This window comes from Phoca vitulina, unplaced genomic scaffold (genome assembly GCF_004348235.1).
Source record: "Phoca vitulina isolate PV1807 unplaced genomic scaffold, GSC_HSeal_1.0 scaffold115, whole genome shotgun sequence".
NCBI classification, from domain to species: Eukaryota; Metazoa; Chordata; class Mammalia; order Carnivora; family Phocidae; genus Phoca; species Phoca vitulina.
Window position 1 is genome coordinate 971,129 of NW_022589818.1, and position 16,841 is coordinate 987,969.

A 16,841-nucleotide genomic window follows, 5' to 3' on the forward strand; every position below is an offset into this window, starting at 1 on the left:
GCAGACGCTTAACCCACTGAGCCACCCAAGCGCCCCCTGATGGCTACATTCTTAATTTTATTTTATAAAAATCTAAGTCTAGGGCATCTGGGTGACTCAGTGGTGAGGCGAGAAGAGAGGTTTGGGGAAAAGATAATGCATACAAAGGGCTTTAGGGAGTCTTGGTGTGTATTATGCTGTATAATTCCCCTTTTGCTGCTTTCTCAAAAAAAAAAAAAAAGTAGTAAAGAGCTTTATCATTATTTAGTACTTTGGGAGGTTTTATGTTTCTTTTGTAGGTGTCATCTTGTGGGTTGTACCTCGAAGCAGCGCATTTGATTTAGGCGACATGACTGTAAGATGCGCATGTTTGAATTCTACATATTCTTTTTTTTCTTAAAAATCATTATCAGAAAAATTTTCCGTATCATTAAAGCTCTTTGTAGATATTTTTACTTGTTTCCCCCATTGCTTAAAAAGACCATTAAAAAAAAAAGTTTTATTTATTTCAGTAATTTCTGCATCCAACGTGGGGCTCGAACCCACAACCCCAAGATCAAGAGTCGCACGCTCTACTGATTGAGCCGGCCAGGCGCCCCTAAAAAGACAAGTTTTAATGGCTCTATTGCAGTCCAGTGTATGGATGTACCAGTGTTCATTTTACCCTTCCTGGAATATTGGACATTTAGGAGATTTCCATCTTCTTGCTAAAATAATTAACGTTGCAATGAGTAATGTGATCATTAGTCTCTGCACATCTAATTGTTTCCTTAAAAACAAGAATTACTGGATTGAGAGTTGTACACATTTATCAAATTCTTGGTGTGTGTTCACAAGTGCAGAAGCAGTTGTTTGAAGTCACTACTTTTCACTGTTTAAATATTGTCGGGATGTGGCTTGAAGGTCACAAAATCTTTTAAACAGAGAAGGTCATCTTCATGTTCATCCTCTCTAATCCTTGTTTTCAGAGGGTAGCAGGCCTTAAAGCTTTGGAAGGATGAGAACCTCATTTTGGTATTACATGATAATCTATTTCAAGACTTAACAGATTCTAATAATCGAGAAGTTTTTCCTTTTGTCTGGTTATATATATGCTCTCGTAGAATAGAGAGAACTTTGTCCTCCCCTCCCCTTTTTTGGTACAGTTCAGAGTGAATTTTTTATCCTTTGCTCCTTGTTTTTCTCTCTTCTAGACTGAATAGAATAATGATAATGACAAGTTACATTGTATAATGTTTCACTGGTATAAAGCACTTTGGTTTATATTATTTCACTTAATCTGCATGGCGTCCCTGATAGGCAGATATCTGTATTTGCAAAAGAAGAAAAGAAGACTCTTTCCGAGGTTGCCCAGAACTGAGACACAAAGCCGGGGTTTCTGCCATATCATCTGGGCTCCACAGGGTAGTAAGTAGGACTGTGGATGCCAGGGCTAGAGAACAAGGCTTCAGAGCATGGCTCTGTCATTACTGGCTCTTGGGAAAGTTTCTTAATCTCTCTGCCTCAGTTTCTTCATCTGTATACAGTGGGCAAAGTAACAGTTCCGGCTTCCTAGGGTTGTTCGGAGGAGTAGGTCCATGCGTGTCATTGTTCGGAGGCCCGGCTGCCGCGGACTGAGTGCGCCGCCCAGCGCACCCTCACTGTCGCCACCGAGCAGGCTGCTTTCATTTTCGGGGCCAGCCGGCCGGCGGCCTCTTCTTCTCTTACTGTTGGCCTGTTGGGGTAAGTTATGGGAGCAGTGGTTTGGAGATTCTGATGATGTTCTTGGTTTATTTGCAGAAGAACAAGGCGGTGAAGAAAGTGAGAAAAGGCGAAAAAAGAGAAAGGGCACCAAGAGGAAGCGGGACGGACGCGGTCCAGAGGGAGGGGCGTGGGCTTGCGACCTGAAGCTGGACGATGCGCTGGACCGCACGCTGGAGGACGGCGCCAAGCAGCACAACCTGACTGCGGTCAACGTGCGCAACATCCTCCACGTGAGTACGATGGCGGCCGTGGACACGGCGGCCGGGAGGCTTCCCGGAAAGCAAGTACAGACCCTCAGGGAATTCTTGGTTCTTAGTATGCGAATTACTAACTTTGGGAGTTGCACGGGCCACAGCACTTGACATTTCAGGACGGCTTCCCCGCTGCACTCAGCACACGTTTGAAATCCGAACACACGTTCAAAAAAACCTGGGCAGGTAAACTGTTCCTCTCCTCCTCCACTGCCTGGTTGGTTTATCGTGTTATTTGGCACATTTGAAGATGATAATGTTCGCAGTGGACTTACTCTTCTGTGGGTCGATAAGTCTGGAGAGATGCCAGGGGAACAGTTTATGCTGCGCATGCGCTGGTCCTGTTCTTCCAGATGTATCAACACAGCTGTTTACAGAACCTTCCTTGCTGGTTACTGTTTCTCAGAAGCGTAGAGTCGGTTACCGCATTCTCATTCCTGCTCCTGGTAGCTGTGGCATCGAGCATGCCTGCTCTGTTAGAGTTTGAGCCTGGGTGCTTCTGGCCAAAGCTGGCTTTACCCCAACCGGAAGCCATTTCAGTATCTAGCAGAGTTAAGAAGCGGCTGTTTTCTAGGTCACACGTCTTTGCTGCATAAAGTGAAATTTCATCTTTCTCCAGGAAGTAATCACAAATGAGCATGTGGTCGCTATGATGAAAGCAGCCATCAGTGAGACGGAAGATATGCCGATGTTTGTGAGTAGTTGATTGTTTCTCTTTAATGCTGTGGAACAGCTCTTGTAAATGGGCAAGTGCAGGAGGTTGCTCGGGAGTTTGTAAATAGCTTGATAGTGGGGGTAGAGTTAGCGTTTCAAAACCCAAGATTCACATGATAATTTCTATTGACTGTTTTCTTCTCATTTTCCCTGCCTCAGGAGCCCAAAATGACGCGCTCTAAACTGAAGGAAGTGGTGGAAAAAGGAGTGGTGGGTGTTCTGTTTTTGTGTTTGTTTTTTTTCCTTTAGTTTGGTAAATAAGGTCTAATTCTAGGTTATTTGCAGGGGGAAAAAAATAGGAAAGAATTATCATGGTCTGGGTTTGCCTCCTTCTGAGAAATAGCTGTAAAAGATAAGTGGAGACAACATTCAGAGTCCTTATCATCGTTTATTTCCGTTGACGTGGAAGTACTGCTGTTTGGGGCCTACTCGGTAGATAACCATTAGCACGGCTGGAAGCACTGAGCAGGGCCAGCCTTTCTATTCATGGGGTACGTGGCAAAGGGTCGAGAGGAGTATTTTCCAGGTGTGTCCCAGGGAGCACTGCGTCAGGTCACCCTGCTGTGGGGTCCCTCACGAGTGCTTACTGAAAATGCATGTTCTGTGGCTCACCTCAGACCTGGAATAGGGACCCAGGAGCGGGGCCTGGGAATAAGCATTATTGGAAACAGCAGTTGGTTGTTTTGCACACACTGAGGAATGAGAGCCACTCGAAGGCTTCTGGAGGATTCTGGCACAGATGCTGGGACCCATTTATTTCCTGCTCAACAAGCATCTGTCCAGTCTGTGCTCAGCGTCTGTAACAGGCAGGCGATGGTCCTGTGGCGGTCCGTTTTGTGTCTGATAGTGAGGAAGATTTGCCTAACGGACCCAAAATGCATGTTGTTGTTTTTGTCCTTTCGTCCGGGTCTATTCTTCACAGCCCCGTAGACGAAATAAGTCTGCTCCTCTTCCACGTGACCTTTCCTCTGGTAGGAGAAAACTAGTACATCTTTCTGTAATATTCTTTTGTTGCTAGATGTCCCCCAATTTTTTTTATCGGTCTTCATGTGACAAGACTTTGAGTACATTTACCAATCTGATCCTTTTCTCCCGAATGTGCCTGCTTTGTCCATATCCTTTGAAAAGTGTGCCTGACATGGAATTCCTGCTCCAGATGTGGTTTTACTGTATGGAATGAAGTTAAGGATCCCTTTAGTGTCCCACACACCATATTTCTCTCAGTGCAGCCTAGGACTGCATTGGCTTTTTTTGACAGCCACATCATATTCTTTTGTCTAGTGGGCTAAGCCTGGTTGCATAAAGTTAAATTTCATCTTTCTCCAGGAATTACATAATCATCACAAATGCGCATATGTGGTAGCTATGATGAAAGCAGCCATCAGTGAGACGGAGTTGTATGAAGTCTCCTGACACACAGAGTATAAGTAACAGTAATTCCATATTTGATCTGGAAACAAAGAGATCCTGATCAGGCTCTGGATTGTATTTACCAACCATGAATAAATGCAGAGATGTTGGACAAGCCAAGACTACAGTTTACGTGGGAGAGCAGGGATTAAAGTCCGAGGCTCTTGCTTTGTTCATGCTCAGTAAGCTGACTTTAGCACACTCCCAGACGCTGCTCGCTTTCCTGGTGGATTTGGCGGTAGGGAACCTAATTGGTTCAGACACAAGCATGGGAAGAGGTGTGGACCTATATTACATCATTCCCTTCATCCTGTATTGGGCCACCTGAGATAAGTGGCCGGAACATGGCAGGGCGAAGGACATGTGGCGAGCCTAAGGCTCCTTGTGGAGACAGAACCCAGTGGCCTGTTGGATTTTATTCATAACATGATTCATTGGGTCACCTTAAATGATCAAGAAATTATACACTCCAGGGGCATTTTTTGTCAACAACATGTAAGAGCCTTAAAAAAATTCTTTAAAAACATCTCGCCCCAACTCTGTTATTTTATTATTTATTTACTATTTTTTATTTTTTATTTATTTATTTTTTTTTATTTTTTATTTTTTTAAAGATTTTATTTATTTATTTGAGAGAGAGAATGAGATAGAGAGAGCATGAGAGGTGGGAGGGTCAGAGGGAGAAGCAGACTCCCTGCTGAACAGGGAGCCCGATGCGGGACTCGATCCCGGGACTCCAGGATCATGACCTGAGCCGAAGGCAGTCGCTTAACCAACTGAGCCACCCAGGCGCCCTATTTACTATTTTTTAAAAAAAGATTTTATTTATTTATTTGACAGAGAGCACATGTGCAGCAGAGGGAGAGGGAGAAGCAGGCTCCCCTCGGAACAGGGAGTGGGGCTCCCAGGATCCTGGGATCATGACCTGAGCTGAATTCAGATGCTTAACGGACTGAGCCACCCAGGCATCCCCCAACTCTGTTATTTTAAAACGTATAAGAAGTTGATGTAATTTTACAGTGAATCTATGTTCCATTTAGATTTAACAGCGGTAAAATTTTGCCATATTTGCTTTGTATCTCTATATCTATCCTTTGTTTTTTTTTAAAGATTTTATTTATTTGGCAGAGAGAGAGACAGTGAGAGCAGGAACACAAGCAGGGGGAGTGGGAGAGGGAGAAGCAGGCTTCCCATGGAGCAGGGAGCCTGATGCAGGGCTCCATCCCAGGACCCCGGGATCATGATCTGAGCCAAAGGCAGACACTTAACAACTGAGCCACCCAGGCGCCCCATCCCTTGTTTTTTTCCTGTACTATTTGAAAGTAAGTTGGGGACAACTCGATACTTCACCCCTAAATCCTTCCATAAGAACTGGTCATGGCTGGCTGTCAGCATGCATACTTACGGTGGATTTACGTAATGGATTAAAAAAATACTGACGCCCAGGGGCGCCTGAGTGGCTCAGTCAGTTAAGCGTCTGCCTTCGGCTTAGGTCATGATCCCAGGGTCCTGGGATCGAGCCCCGCATCGGGCTCCTTGCTCTGCGGGAAGCCTGCTTCTCCCTCTCCCACTCCCCCTGCTTGTGTTCCCTCTCTCGCTGTGTCTCTCTCTGTCAAAAAAATAAATAAAATCTTTAAAAAAAAAAAAATACTGACGCCCAAAGGTTACGATTACCTATAATATCTTAGGTGTGTGACTATTATAGTTTCAAATTCATTGTTCCATGTGAGCACAAGTTGTGATATGAAGTAGGCAAGACAGGGGCACCTGGCTGGCTCAGTCGGTAGAGCATGTGACTCTTGATATCGGGGTTGTGAGTTCGAGCCCCATGGTGGGGGTAGAGTTTACTTAAAAAAATAATAATAAAGTAGGTAAGACAGATACTTTCTCTATTTATAGATAACACAGAGTCTTAACTGGCTTTAAGGCAGAAATGCTAATGATGGAAATAGATTCTTCTCTCTTTTTCTTCTGGCAAATTCTGACAGATATTTGAGAGTGTCCCCTCAGGGATAATTAATACCCCTCCATCACTGCAGCTGCATGTTAGGTTCATGGCTCTTGTGATGGTGAAGAGGAAGTAAAAATGAAAACCCGTCTATTTCAGTTAAGAGAACATAATTGTTTATATTCTTTGTTGGTAGGTAATTCCAACATGGAATATTTCACCGATTAAGAAGGCCAATGAAATTAAGGTAAATTTGGAAGAGGTAATTCTTACTCTTTTCCAGAAAGACTTCATCAGTTTTGAAACCTATACCTCCTTTCTATTTGTTAATTTTGGGGGAATCTGTCTTCTTATTTTAATTCGATCTTTGTTTTTTTCCTTTCCATTCCTCTTAGGTTTGACTCTCATGTTAGAGATCTCTTTAAGCCCTGCCTCTTACTACTTGCTTTAGCTGCTCATTGTGCTCTTAGGATTTATTTCTTCTTGCTCTGCTTTCTTCCTCTTATTTTCCAAATACATATGGTTGTGTTCCCTGTTACTTCATTTCTTTTTGTAACTTGCTTACGTAGCCCCCCCAGTTTGTGGATATCCACCTGGAAGACGACGACTCCTCAGATGAGGAGTACCAGCCAGACGATGAAGAGGAAGATGAGACGGCTGAAGAGGTCAGTGGCCCCCTTGTGAGTGTTAGTCGCCAGTATGGAAGAACTGGGTTCCGTAAGGCTTCCGCAGTGTTGTCACCTCTTCCGTAGGCAGAATCAGGGCACAGTTCTTTCTGCTCACTTCCTTTCATAAAACCAGGACTGAGAGCTGTTTTCTCCGCTTCAGAATCCCTAATGTTTTCATGTTTTATATTATGAAATAGAATGCATGTGTAACACACAGAATAAAAACTTAAAAATACAGCTTAAATCATTATAAGGCCGATGGTCATGAAGCATCCTCCAAAGTCCTTAAACGCAGTGTTGCCAGCACACCCCTGTGTTCTTTTCTTTATAGTTCTGTCACCTGCGTGTGCAGCATGACACAGCCTAGTCCTGTGTTGTACTGGTTCTGAACCTTACATAATGGACAGTTCGTCTGGCTTTTTTGTTTTCTTTGTTTCATCGTCAATCCTTTGTGGTTCATCGATACTGTTGCTTACGGCTGCTCTTCGCTCACTCTCATTGCTGGGCGGTACTCTGTTTCTTAGTGTATTTGACTTGTTGGTGAAAGGATTTTAAACCATTGTCTTGCACTTCTGATGACGAGGGCAATCTGATCTCTGTACTCACCTCAGAATATTCCACTTCTATTTAAGTTTTATTTTCTCTTATTTTGACTAAATTGGTTCATTTTCTTGAGGTATTTCAGACTCAGTGGGGATGAGGCAGGGGCAGAAATGGAAACCTGAACTGGATTTGTGTTTTAGAGTTTGTTGGAAAGTGATGTTGAGAGCACCGCTTCGTCTCCACGGGGGGCGAAGAAGTCCAGGTTGAGGCAGTCTTCTGAGATGACCGAGACTGATGAGGAGGGCGGCCTGCTGTCAGAGGTGAGTCTGCTTCGTGCAGAGGGGAGCGGGGAGAGGTGACTGCAGTAGGCTGGCCGTGCGTGGTGATGCCGAGCTGTCACCTTTCCCGAACAGGATTCAAGATCACTATTAATGCCCAAACCTTCCTGGTCACTGTGGCTGGTTACAGCTGTTCAGGTGTCAGAGTCCGTTGAGTTGGGGCGCCTGGTGGCGCGGTCGGTAAAGTGTCTGACTCTTGGTTTCAGCTCGAGTCGTGATCTTGGGGTCGTGAGATCGAGGCTGTGTCAGGCTCTGTGCTCAGCACCAAGCCTGCTTGAGATTCTCTCTCTCCCCCTCTGCCCCTCCCCCCACTTGTGCGCGTGCTCGCTCTCAATAAGTAAATAAATTAAATAAAAAAAAAACCCAAAACAAAGTCCTTTAAGTGAGTGAATGGTTGACAGGAAAAGTGGGACTCCTCAGAGGGAGAGCGCTTTTCTGAGTTCTTATTGACGGGCCAACTATGAGTGATGAGTGGTTTCTTTTCTACCTTTGTCTTTCTTATATTGTCCTGACGCCATTTTTCTTAGATTTCCCACTCTTGGTAACCTAAGTGGCACCCTGTTGGCTACGCTGGAGATCAGATGGAACCTAGTTAGATGGATGTGTTTGGCAGTGCGTCTTGTTCCTCTGGGGCTCTGTCTGGGTAGGAGGATGGAGACCCCTGGGGTAGGAGAGTTGTGCTCCCCTCCCCTGGCTTTTTTTTTTTTTCCCCCTTTTTTCTCCTTCCTTCTCTGTCTCCTCTTCTCCCTCCCTCCCTTTCATTTTTTAACATAGTTGCCTCTTTTAATCAGGCTGAGAAAGTCACCACACCTGCCGTCAGGCACATCAGTGCTGAGGTGGTGCCCATGGGGCCCCCGCCCCCCCCCAAAGCCCAAGCAGACCAGGGACAGTACTTTCATGGAGAAGTTGCATGCAGTAGATGAGGAGCTGGCTTCCAGTCCCGTCTGCATGGACTCTTTCCAGGTAAACTGTGTAACTAAATCACTGCGAAAGTCAAATGGAGGAATGTCGTTGTTACTCAGGCTGGGAAGGGAGACGGGAAGATACTAAATTCTGGTAAATAAGTAAGAGTCGTGGAAATGCAGGTCTTTGATACTCTGGTTTGTGCTGTTTTATTTTGAGAATTGCAGCTCCTGGGGAAGGAGTAAGGTACATGATGGACAGCATTTTAAATGTGGAACACGGGAACAGCCTTCCACCGGATCCCCCAGATCGTAGCCTTTAGCACAGCTGCTTTATCACTCCTGCCCGCTCCCTCTCTCTGTACACGTACTTGGTTACCTGAATCACTCTACAGTATGTTGCAGGCATGATGCTCTTTGACCTCTAAACACTTTAGCATTTATTTTCTAAAAATGAGGACATTCAGTTATGAAAAGAAGTCATATTATCTACTCTAGTAAAGTCCTTTTTTAGATTTTTACCAGGTGTCCCACTAGTGCCCTTTCTAGAAAAAGAAACATTTTCCCCTGATGCAGGACCCAGTCCAGGACCACACGTAGGGTCTTGTCTCCTAGCATGTTTTATTTTTTGTTTGTTTGTTTGTTTTTAAGTAATCTCTGCGCTCAGTGCAGGGCTTGAACTCATGACCCCGAGGTCAGAAGTCACACGCTCTCCTGAGGGAGCGGGCCAGGCGCCCCTTGTAGCATCCTTTAATCTGGAACTGTTTCTCAGTATTTGTCTTTCATAACCTTGACATTTTTGACCTGTATAGACTATTATTTTACAGAATGTTCCTCAGCTTAGATTTTTCTGGTATTTCCCCATAATTAGAGATGCAGGTTATGCGCTTTTGGCACAAACGCCACAGAATCGACATGTCCTTCCCAGTGCATCATGTCAGGAGGCATGTGACATCTGTTGTGTGAATTGGGGTCACATGGTTATGCTGATGTCTGCTTGATTTCCTCATTATAAAGCTGTTTTTCCATTGTTAAATTTACTAATATGTATCTTAAGGGGATATCCTTTGAGGCCAAACACGTTTTTGCCCAGTAATTTGAGCATCCATTGCTTATTCTTGCTTGAAAAGTCACGACTCTGGTCACTGTCAGTTGATGACTTTCTAAATCCCACCATTTAGCCAGTTTGAATGTTTCGGGTTTTCTCCACCAGTCTTGTAGGTTAATGAAAAATATGTCTGTCCGAAAATTTAAAAAGAGAATATTGAGTGGAACGCCCCTGAAAGGGCCATTTAATCTAATCACCCTGCTCTGCGGTGAATAAATAGTGTGAGGGGGGTAATAGTGTTTTGTATGACCATTTATTCTTACACATATCGAATGATGGAAGTTGGGGAATAGCAAGGTACAAGACAGAAAGGTCTTTCCTGTTGGAGAGAGAGATGCCATAAACAAGTGATTTCAAGTAGTGGTAAGTGCTATGAACTAAATAAAAGTGGAGAAGTCAGGTAAGCCCCCCAGAGTGCTTCCATTGGATCACCAGAAGCGGCCTCCGTGGGCGCCCGGCTGGCTCAGTCAGTGGAGCACCTGACTCTTGGTCTTGGGGTTGTGAGTTTGAGCCCCATGTTGGTTGTAGAAATTATTTAAAAATAAAATCTTAAAACAACAACAAAAAAGGCCTCCTTGAGGAGGTGACATTTGAGCTGAGATCTGAATTAGAAAGAGCCGTGTAGACCCATGGTCTGGGGAAAAGTGTCCCGTATGGAGGAAGCAGCACATTCACAGTCCCTGAGGTGGGAACAGCTTTGACTTGTGTAAGAGACAGAAACGAGCTGAAGCCTGGGGACCGTGGAGAAAAGAGTAGGGGTGAGGACAGAGAGCTGGGCAGGAGCTGGGTCATGAGGGTCTTGGAAACGTGATAAGGTGTTTAGATTTTATTTTCACATTTGAAAATCTTCGTGTGATATTTTCTGATTGATGTTAAACACTTCCCTTTGGTTAAGGTGTGGGCAGCACTCTGAAGGAGAGTGAGGGAGAAACAGTCATCCAGGGAGGATGTCCTGAAGTCCCTATCCAAATCCCAGCTGCTGCTTTTTTTTGGGGGGGCAGAAATTGATAGGCTTACCCTGAAATTCACATGGAAATGCAGGGGACCCAGAATAGCTAAAACAATCTTGAAAAAACAAGTTGGAGGTCTATACTTCCTGATTTCAAAATTTATTACAAAGCTACAGTAATCAGTCAACACAGGTTGGTGCTGGCATAAGAATAGTCCTATGGATCAATGGAATAGAATCGAGAATCCAGAGATAAATCCTTACATTTATGGTCAACTGATTTTTGACAAGTATGCCAAGACCAATAGTGGTGCCAGAGTAGTCTTTTCAAGCAGATGGTGCTGGGACAACTGGGACTCCACATCCAAAAGTATGCAGTACCCTTACCTCACACCAGATACAGAACTTAATGCTAAATAGATCATTGACCTAAATATGAGAGCTAAAAGTATAAAACTCTTAGAGGAAAACATAGGAGGAACGGGCCTTGTATCCATAATGTATAATGAGCTCTTAGAACCCAACAATGAAAAGACAACCCAATTCAAAAATGAGCAAAGGCTATGAATAGATCGTTCTCTGAAGAAGACATACACATGGCCATGAAGCACGTGAAAAGATGCTCAACATCATTAGTCATTAGGAAATTGCAAACGAAGAGTACAAGACACCACTTCCCATCCACCAGGCTGTAATAGAAAGGATGGACAGTAACGAGTATTGTCAGGGATGTGGAGGAGTGTAGAACCCTCACACGCTGCTGGGGGGAACGTGAAATGTGCAGCCACTTGGGAAGATGGTTCAGTGGGTCCTCAGAAAGTTAAACATAGTTACTGTATGGCTCCAGGAGAACTGAAAACATATATCCAAGTAAAAACAAGTACACAAATGTTCTTGTTGGCATTACTCATAATAAACTTTCCCGAAGTGGGAACAACACAGGTTTCCCTCAGCTGATAAATGGACACACCGAGGTGGGGATGGGGTATCGTTAACGCAGTGAGAAGGAATGAGGCACTGATGCACGCCACACGTGGATGAACTCTGAAAACGTCATGCTAAGTAAATAGCCGGAGACAAAAGGCCACATACTGTAGGATTCCACATATGTAACATGTCCAGCCTAAGCAAATCCGCAGACACAAAGTAGATGAGTGGTTGTCAGGGACGGGGAGCAGGGGAGAATGGGGAACGCCTACCAATAGGATTGGGGTTTCTGTTAGGGGTGCAGAAAATGTTCTGGGGTAGGTACTGGTGATGGCCCCACAGTTCTGTGGATACAGTAAAATGCACTCAGTGACACACTTCTAAAGGGTGAATATTACGGTTTGTAAATTGTATCTTAGTAAAGCCGCTATAAATGTTTCTGAAATGTTGGTTTTAAAACTGACGTCATTGTCCTTAAAGTTTCTCAAAGAATAAGGAACCCAGTTGTGTGGGGAAGAGACCTTGTGATTTAAGGCAGGAAGAGAAGGGTGCAGGTCCGAGGAGGTCCGAGGAGGTCTGGAGGGTCGGGGGGTTCCAGGCGCTGAGTGACTTGTGTTATCCCTTCTCTGTCGGCAAGCCCATGGATGACAGCCTCATTGCCTTCCGCACCCGCTCCAAGATGCCCCTGAAGGACATCCCCCTGGGGCAGCTAGAGGCGGCGCTCCGGGCTCCGGACATCACCCCAGACATGTATGACCCCAATACGGCGGACGACGAGGACTGGAAGGTGTGGCTGGGGGGGCTCATGAACGATGATGTGGGGAACGAGGGTAAGTGGGGTCCTTGGCATTTTCTACCTACTCTGTCCGTTATCTCGGTGCTAAAATTTTCATTGGTTAGAAGCTTAAAGGAAGGGGGTGTTTTTGGTTAACTGAAATTAATTGTATGTCACTCAGAATTTACTGTCAGTCAGTAGTTAAGGCCCCTTTTTTGGGGGAAGAATCTTTGAGGACAGCTGGCCCGTGTTCTGCTGGCTTCCGGGGTGCGCCCTGGCACGTCTGCCCGCGGGCTGCGCTCCCACAGGCGCGGCTGCTCGGGCGCGTCGCGGAGGCGGTGCACTGCCTCTCCTCACGGGCTGCTGGGTACGACTCTAGGGAAGTCTTTGGAGTGCGGAGAACCGTCCCCTGAAGCGTACATGCAGAACTAATTTTATATATGATTTCATGGGGGTGCGGTGACTCCCTGGAAGACTTGTGTTGGTGAAGGGTCGGCATGACGCACGTGGAAGAGCCTTAGCTGCCGCCGTGCCGAACGAAAGCCGTGCGAAGTGGACTTCGGGGGGGGCGGGAGCACCTGCCGTAACAGGGCCTCCTTCCATCTCTAGAGCCGGCGACTCTGCTCCTTTTTGTCACTCGGTTCCATCCTCCGCCCTGTTTTTTTCCTGTCGTCATAAGCACACCGTTTATGTCCTGCTTTGTCTCCACATCAGAAGGACTCTGTGCTGTAGGCTCCACTTTGAAAAATCCAGAGGAACAACTCAGATTGGCTTGGTTTGGTCACAGGCCCCCTGTCTTGGTGCTGCATGGTGTTATCGGGAGACTGTCGGCGTGGGGTCCTGTGATTGGCAGCTCCCACGGGAGCAGTGCAGTTGGAGTAGGCAGTTACCCAGAAGCCACGGTAGTATTTCCAGAAACGGGGAAGGAGCTTTGCTCAGACGGAAGCAGAGTGGACTACTCCCTGCTGCAGCCCTTACGGTTTTAGACTGTGGCTAGAACTCACTACGTTAATCTAGTGAAAGAAACCTATGAAAGTTGTCTTTGGGGGATCTTGTGTGTATTATAATGGAAATCAGGCATCATTGCTCATTTTGTGCCATAAACTTCTGTAGATTCACAAGATGTAAGAGATTGTCTTAGTTTATAGTGATGCCAGATGATGTTACATTCTTTTGATGGAATCGGGGAAATTTTGTTCCTGTTGTTTCTTTTTGACTTTTCAGTGGAGAGTGAACCAGAATATTCTTTTTAGCTGTGTTGTGGAAGACTCACACTTTTTAAAAAAAATCTAATTACATACAAGCAGAGCACATCTTTATTCTTTTCCCTGTCTTCTAAGAACAGCTACATAAGATTTGTATGTTGAAAAGAGTAATGCTTTAAGATATTTAAGAGAAGGTATAGTTTTGATGGAAATAGACTGAATAAATATTTGTGCAGGTCAGGCTAGGAGTAAGTCAGCATAAGTGAATGAAAGAGAGTAAGTCCTTGAATATACCTTTGGAGCTATTCATTATATGATCCGTGGCTCGTCAAGTGTTTGTTACTCTTCTTTTACGAGACATTGTGCTAAGATCATGAGAGATAAAGGAGCATAATCATTATGTCAGACATTAAAACACCCGTGAATGCTGCCCGGTCCATTGTTAGATGCACAATACATTTCAGATGAATGGAGTTGATATAAACTTAGATATGCCATAAAAGTGGCATAAATGCTGTTCCAAGGTTTTCTAAAAGGGAGATAGCATTCTTGTTTGGGATGGCTCCGAGACAGCTCCATGAAAGAGGTGGAAACTGAGCTGGGCCTTTGAAGGATGTTTGACAGCAGTGCTGGTGAGGAGAGGAGGTGATAGGAGAGCACATGTCCTCCGAGGAGTCTTCTAGTGTCTGCATTGTAACTGCAGGAACAATGCCGGCTTGGCGGGAAGAAATCAAATACTATGTGAAGAAAACTGTGAACCCCCTCCCCGTGGTGACAGTTTCATGATCCAGAGGGATCACAGATTTTTTTCATGGATTTTTTTCCGGGATTTATACATCTTGTTTGTTAACTGACACTACCTTTCTCTACCGACCCACCCCAGGTCCCATGACACCAGGGCTCAGAGTCTCTGCACAAGGGCAAGAACAGGGACAAATGTAGTTCTATCCATTTCATAGAAATCTCCGAGAGTTTTGTCACGTTGCCCCATGTTGCAGAATCCGTTTGTTATGCTGCTAGGAGTTGAGCCCAGTTTCATGTTCTAGGAAGGTGTCCCATTGAAGGAAGGCTCAGGGATAGAAGCATTTGTTAAATGGATATGACTCTTCCTCTTATTGTCTTTAGGCCTAAGCTAAGATACAATATGGACGGGAACTAAGGCAGGTCCTATGGCTTTATCCGTGGTGGCAGCTCATGCCCCGATTTCCCGGATTTCCATCAGCGTGGCTGGAGGACCTGAGGTGGTGGCTGTTGAGGAGGAAAGGCCAGTGTCAGGAGTTTGGGAGCCCAAGGCTGTGCCACTCCTGGTTTCATCCCTAGAACCTGAATCAGAGTCAAGGAGTGTGATGGTGTGCGTGCCGGCTTGTGTTAGTTAACGATACAGATTCCAGGCCTCACCTGTCACTGAGGCAGAATCTTCAGTGGGAATGGTGTAGGGATGTAATTCTTTTTTTTTTGAAAGATTTTATTTATTTATTTGAGAGAGAGAGAGAATGAGAGAGAGAGCACATGAGAAGAGGGAGGGTCAGAGGGAGAAGCAGACTCCCTGCCAAGCAGGGAGCCCGATGCGGGACCTGATCCAGGGACTTCAGGATCATGACCTGAGCCGAAGGCAGCCGCTCAACCGTCAACTGAGCCACCCAGGCGCCCTAGGGATGTAATTCTTATGCATCCTAAATATTGGAAACTGCTGGTCTGGGAGGCATGAGCGTGTGTGATCAGGGTGGACTGAGAAAGTGGAATAATGGGTAGTGGGGAGGGTGACAGTCCTCTTTAAAACTCTGTATTGTTGTTGTTTACGTGTTAGGACAGATTAATAAAAGAGAACACAAAGCCAGTGAGTAGGGAAGGTGTGGACCCTCCGATCTACCGGCTTAACTTCCTGAGTGCCGACAGACAGGGAATGGTGCTAGACAGAGATCCCAGAGCCACACGCCAGCCGCATGCTAGTCTCTTTTGGAGCATCACGTGGCTATTCTCGCATGTTCCTACTACCATCTGATCTGCACAGTATTAAAAATGAGAATCTCATTTGCCAAAAACAATTGAGAGGCTTCACTGTAGGCGCACGGCAAACTGAGATCAGCTGGGTGGATGCGACCTTGTTAATCGGTCAAGAGTAAGAGGACAGATTCCACCACCAAGGAGTTCAAAGCTAAGAACTCAGAAGAAACCTTCCCGAATGACTTCCTAACGTGTGCGGCAAATGGGTGCTCCGAGAATAAGGGCCAGCCCACTTGTGTGGCGTGGGCAGAAGCTGCCCTGTTGCGGTTCTTGCACACGAACAGGTGGGGCTCCAAACCCGTGCACGCGCCCCATGGGTTGGAGTTCTTCCTGGAGTGTTCGTCCTTCGGCGTGTTTGTACAGAGCCTGCCCTGAAGACGCTGACGTCGACAGTACCGTAGAGATGGGGAGGACAGGATTCCATTCATAAGGGTTTGAAGAATTTTTATCGGAAACTTAAATGCACAAATGGATGAAAAAGACTGACACTTAAATAGCTACATTATAAATAATGTAAATTAATATATTATAACCTGGGTATAAATGTGGAGTGAAAAACATCAGGTTAGATTGGGGCTAATCAGTACAGATTTCCCAGTGATTATGAATCAGAATTGTGTATATATATTTTTATTTTTAATGAAGGATACTCATTTATTACAAAAAATGAAAATATTATGGAAGGGTACAGAGAGGAAAATATTCATCTTAATGCTTTGTAGTTATTTTCTGTATATTCAGTCAAGTACATATTCACCTCAATAATTTTTTTCCATGAAAGGAATCATACTGTACGTATTGTTCTGCGTCTGCAACTTGCTTCTTTCACTTCACAATGGAATTCAGACAATTTTCCACTGTAACACATAGAGACTACCTCTCCCGTTTAATGGCTACATAGTAGTAAGGAATTTAGTTATTTCCATGTGGCAGAATTTTTTTTTTTTTAAGATTTTTATTTATTTGAGAGAGTGAGAGAGCGAGCACAGGCAGAGGGAGAGGCAGAGGGAGAAGCAGACTCCCCGCCAGGCGAGGCGCCTGATGTGTGGCTCGATCCCAGGACCCTGGGATCATGACCCGAGTCGAAGGCAGAACCTAACTGGCTGAGCCACCCAGATGTCCCTGTTTTTTGTTCTAATTCAGCTCCTTGGTTGTACTAGCCCCCTTCCAAGTTCTCAGGTGCCGCCTGTTGCCAGGAGCTGCCATGACCGTGCCAGGCACACGCAGGACATTTCCATCAGCACAGAATGTTCTCTAGACAGCACTTACCTAAAGTTGTGCTGAAACTTGATAATATAAATCACCTGGTAATGTAACAGCTCTGTCGTCCAGTGACTCCTGCACAGTCTTTATCTAGGAATCAGAGCACGACATTAG

At 45.2% G+C, this 16,841-nt stretch overlaps 1 protein-coding gene across 1 annotated transcript in view; it reads left to right on the forward strand.

Annotated features, from left to right (window-relative positions):
- LOC116628136 (GON-4-like protein) overlaps positions 1-16,841 on the forward strand; it is a 64,947-nt gene that overhangs the window by 21,011 nt on the left and 27,095 nt on the right. The window contains 9 exon segments of the mRNA XM_032398255.1: positions 1,759-1,952; positions 2,593-2,667; positions 2,847-2,897; positions 6,242-6,292; positions 6,615-6,710; positions 7,457-7,576; positions 8,386-8,451; positions 8,453-8,557; positions 12,118-12,310. Coding sequence (XP_032254146.1) covers positions 1,759-1,952; positions 2,593-2,667; positions 2,847-2,897; positions 6,242-6,292; positions 6,615-6,710; positions 7,457-7,576; positions 8,386-8,451; positions 8,453-8,557; positions 12,118-12,310 — 951 coding nt within the window.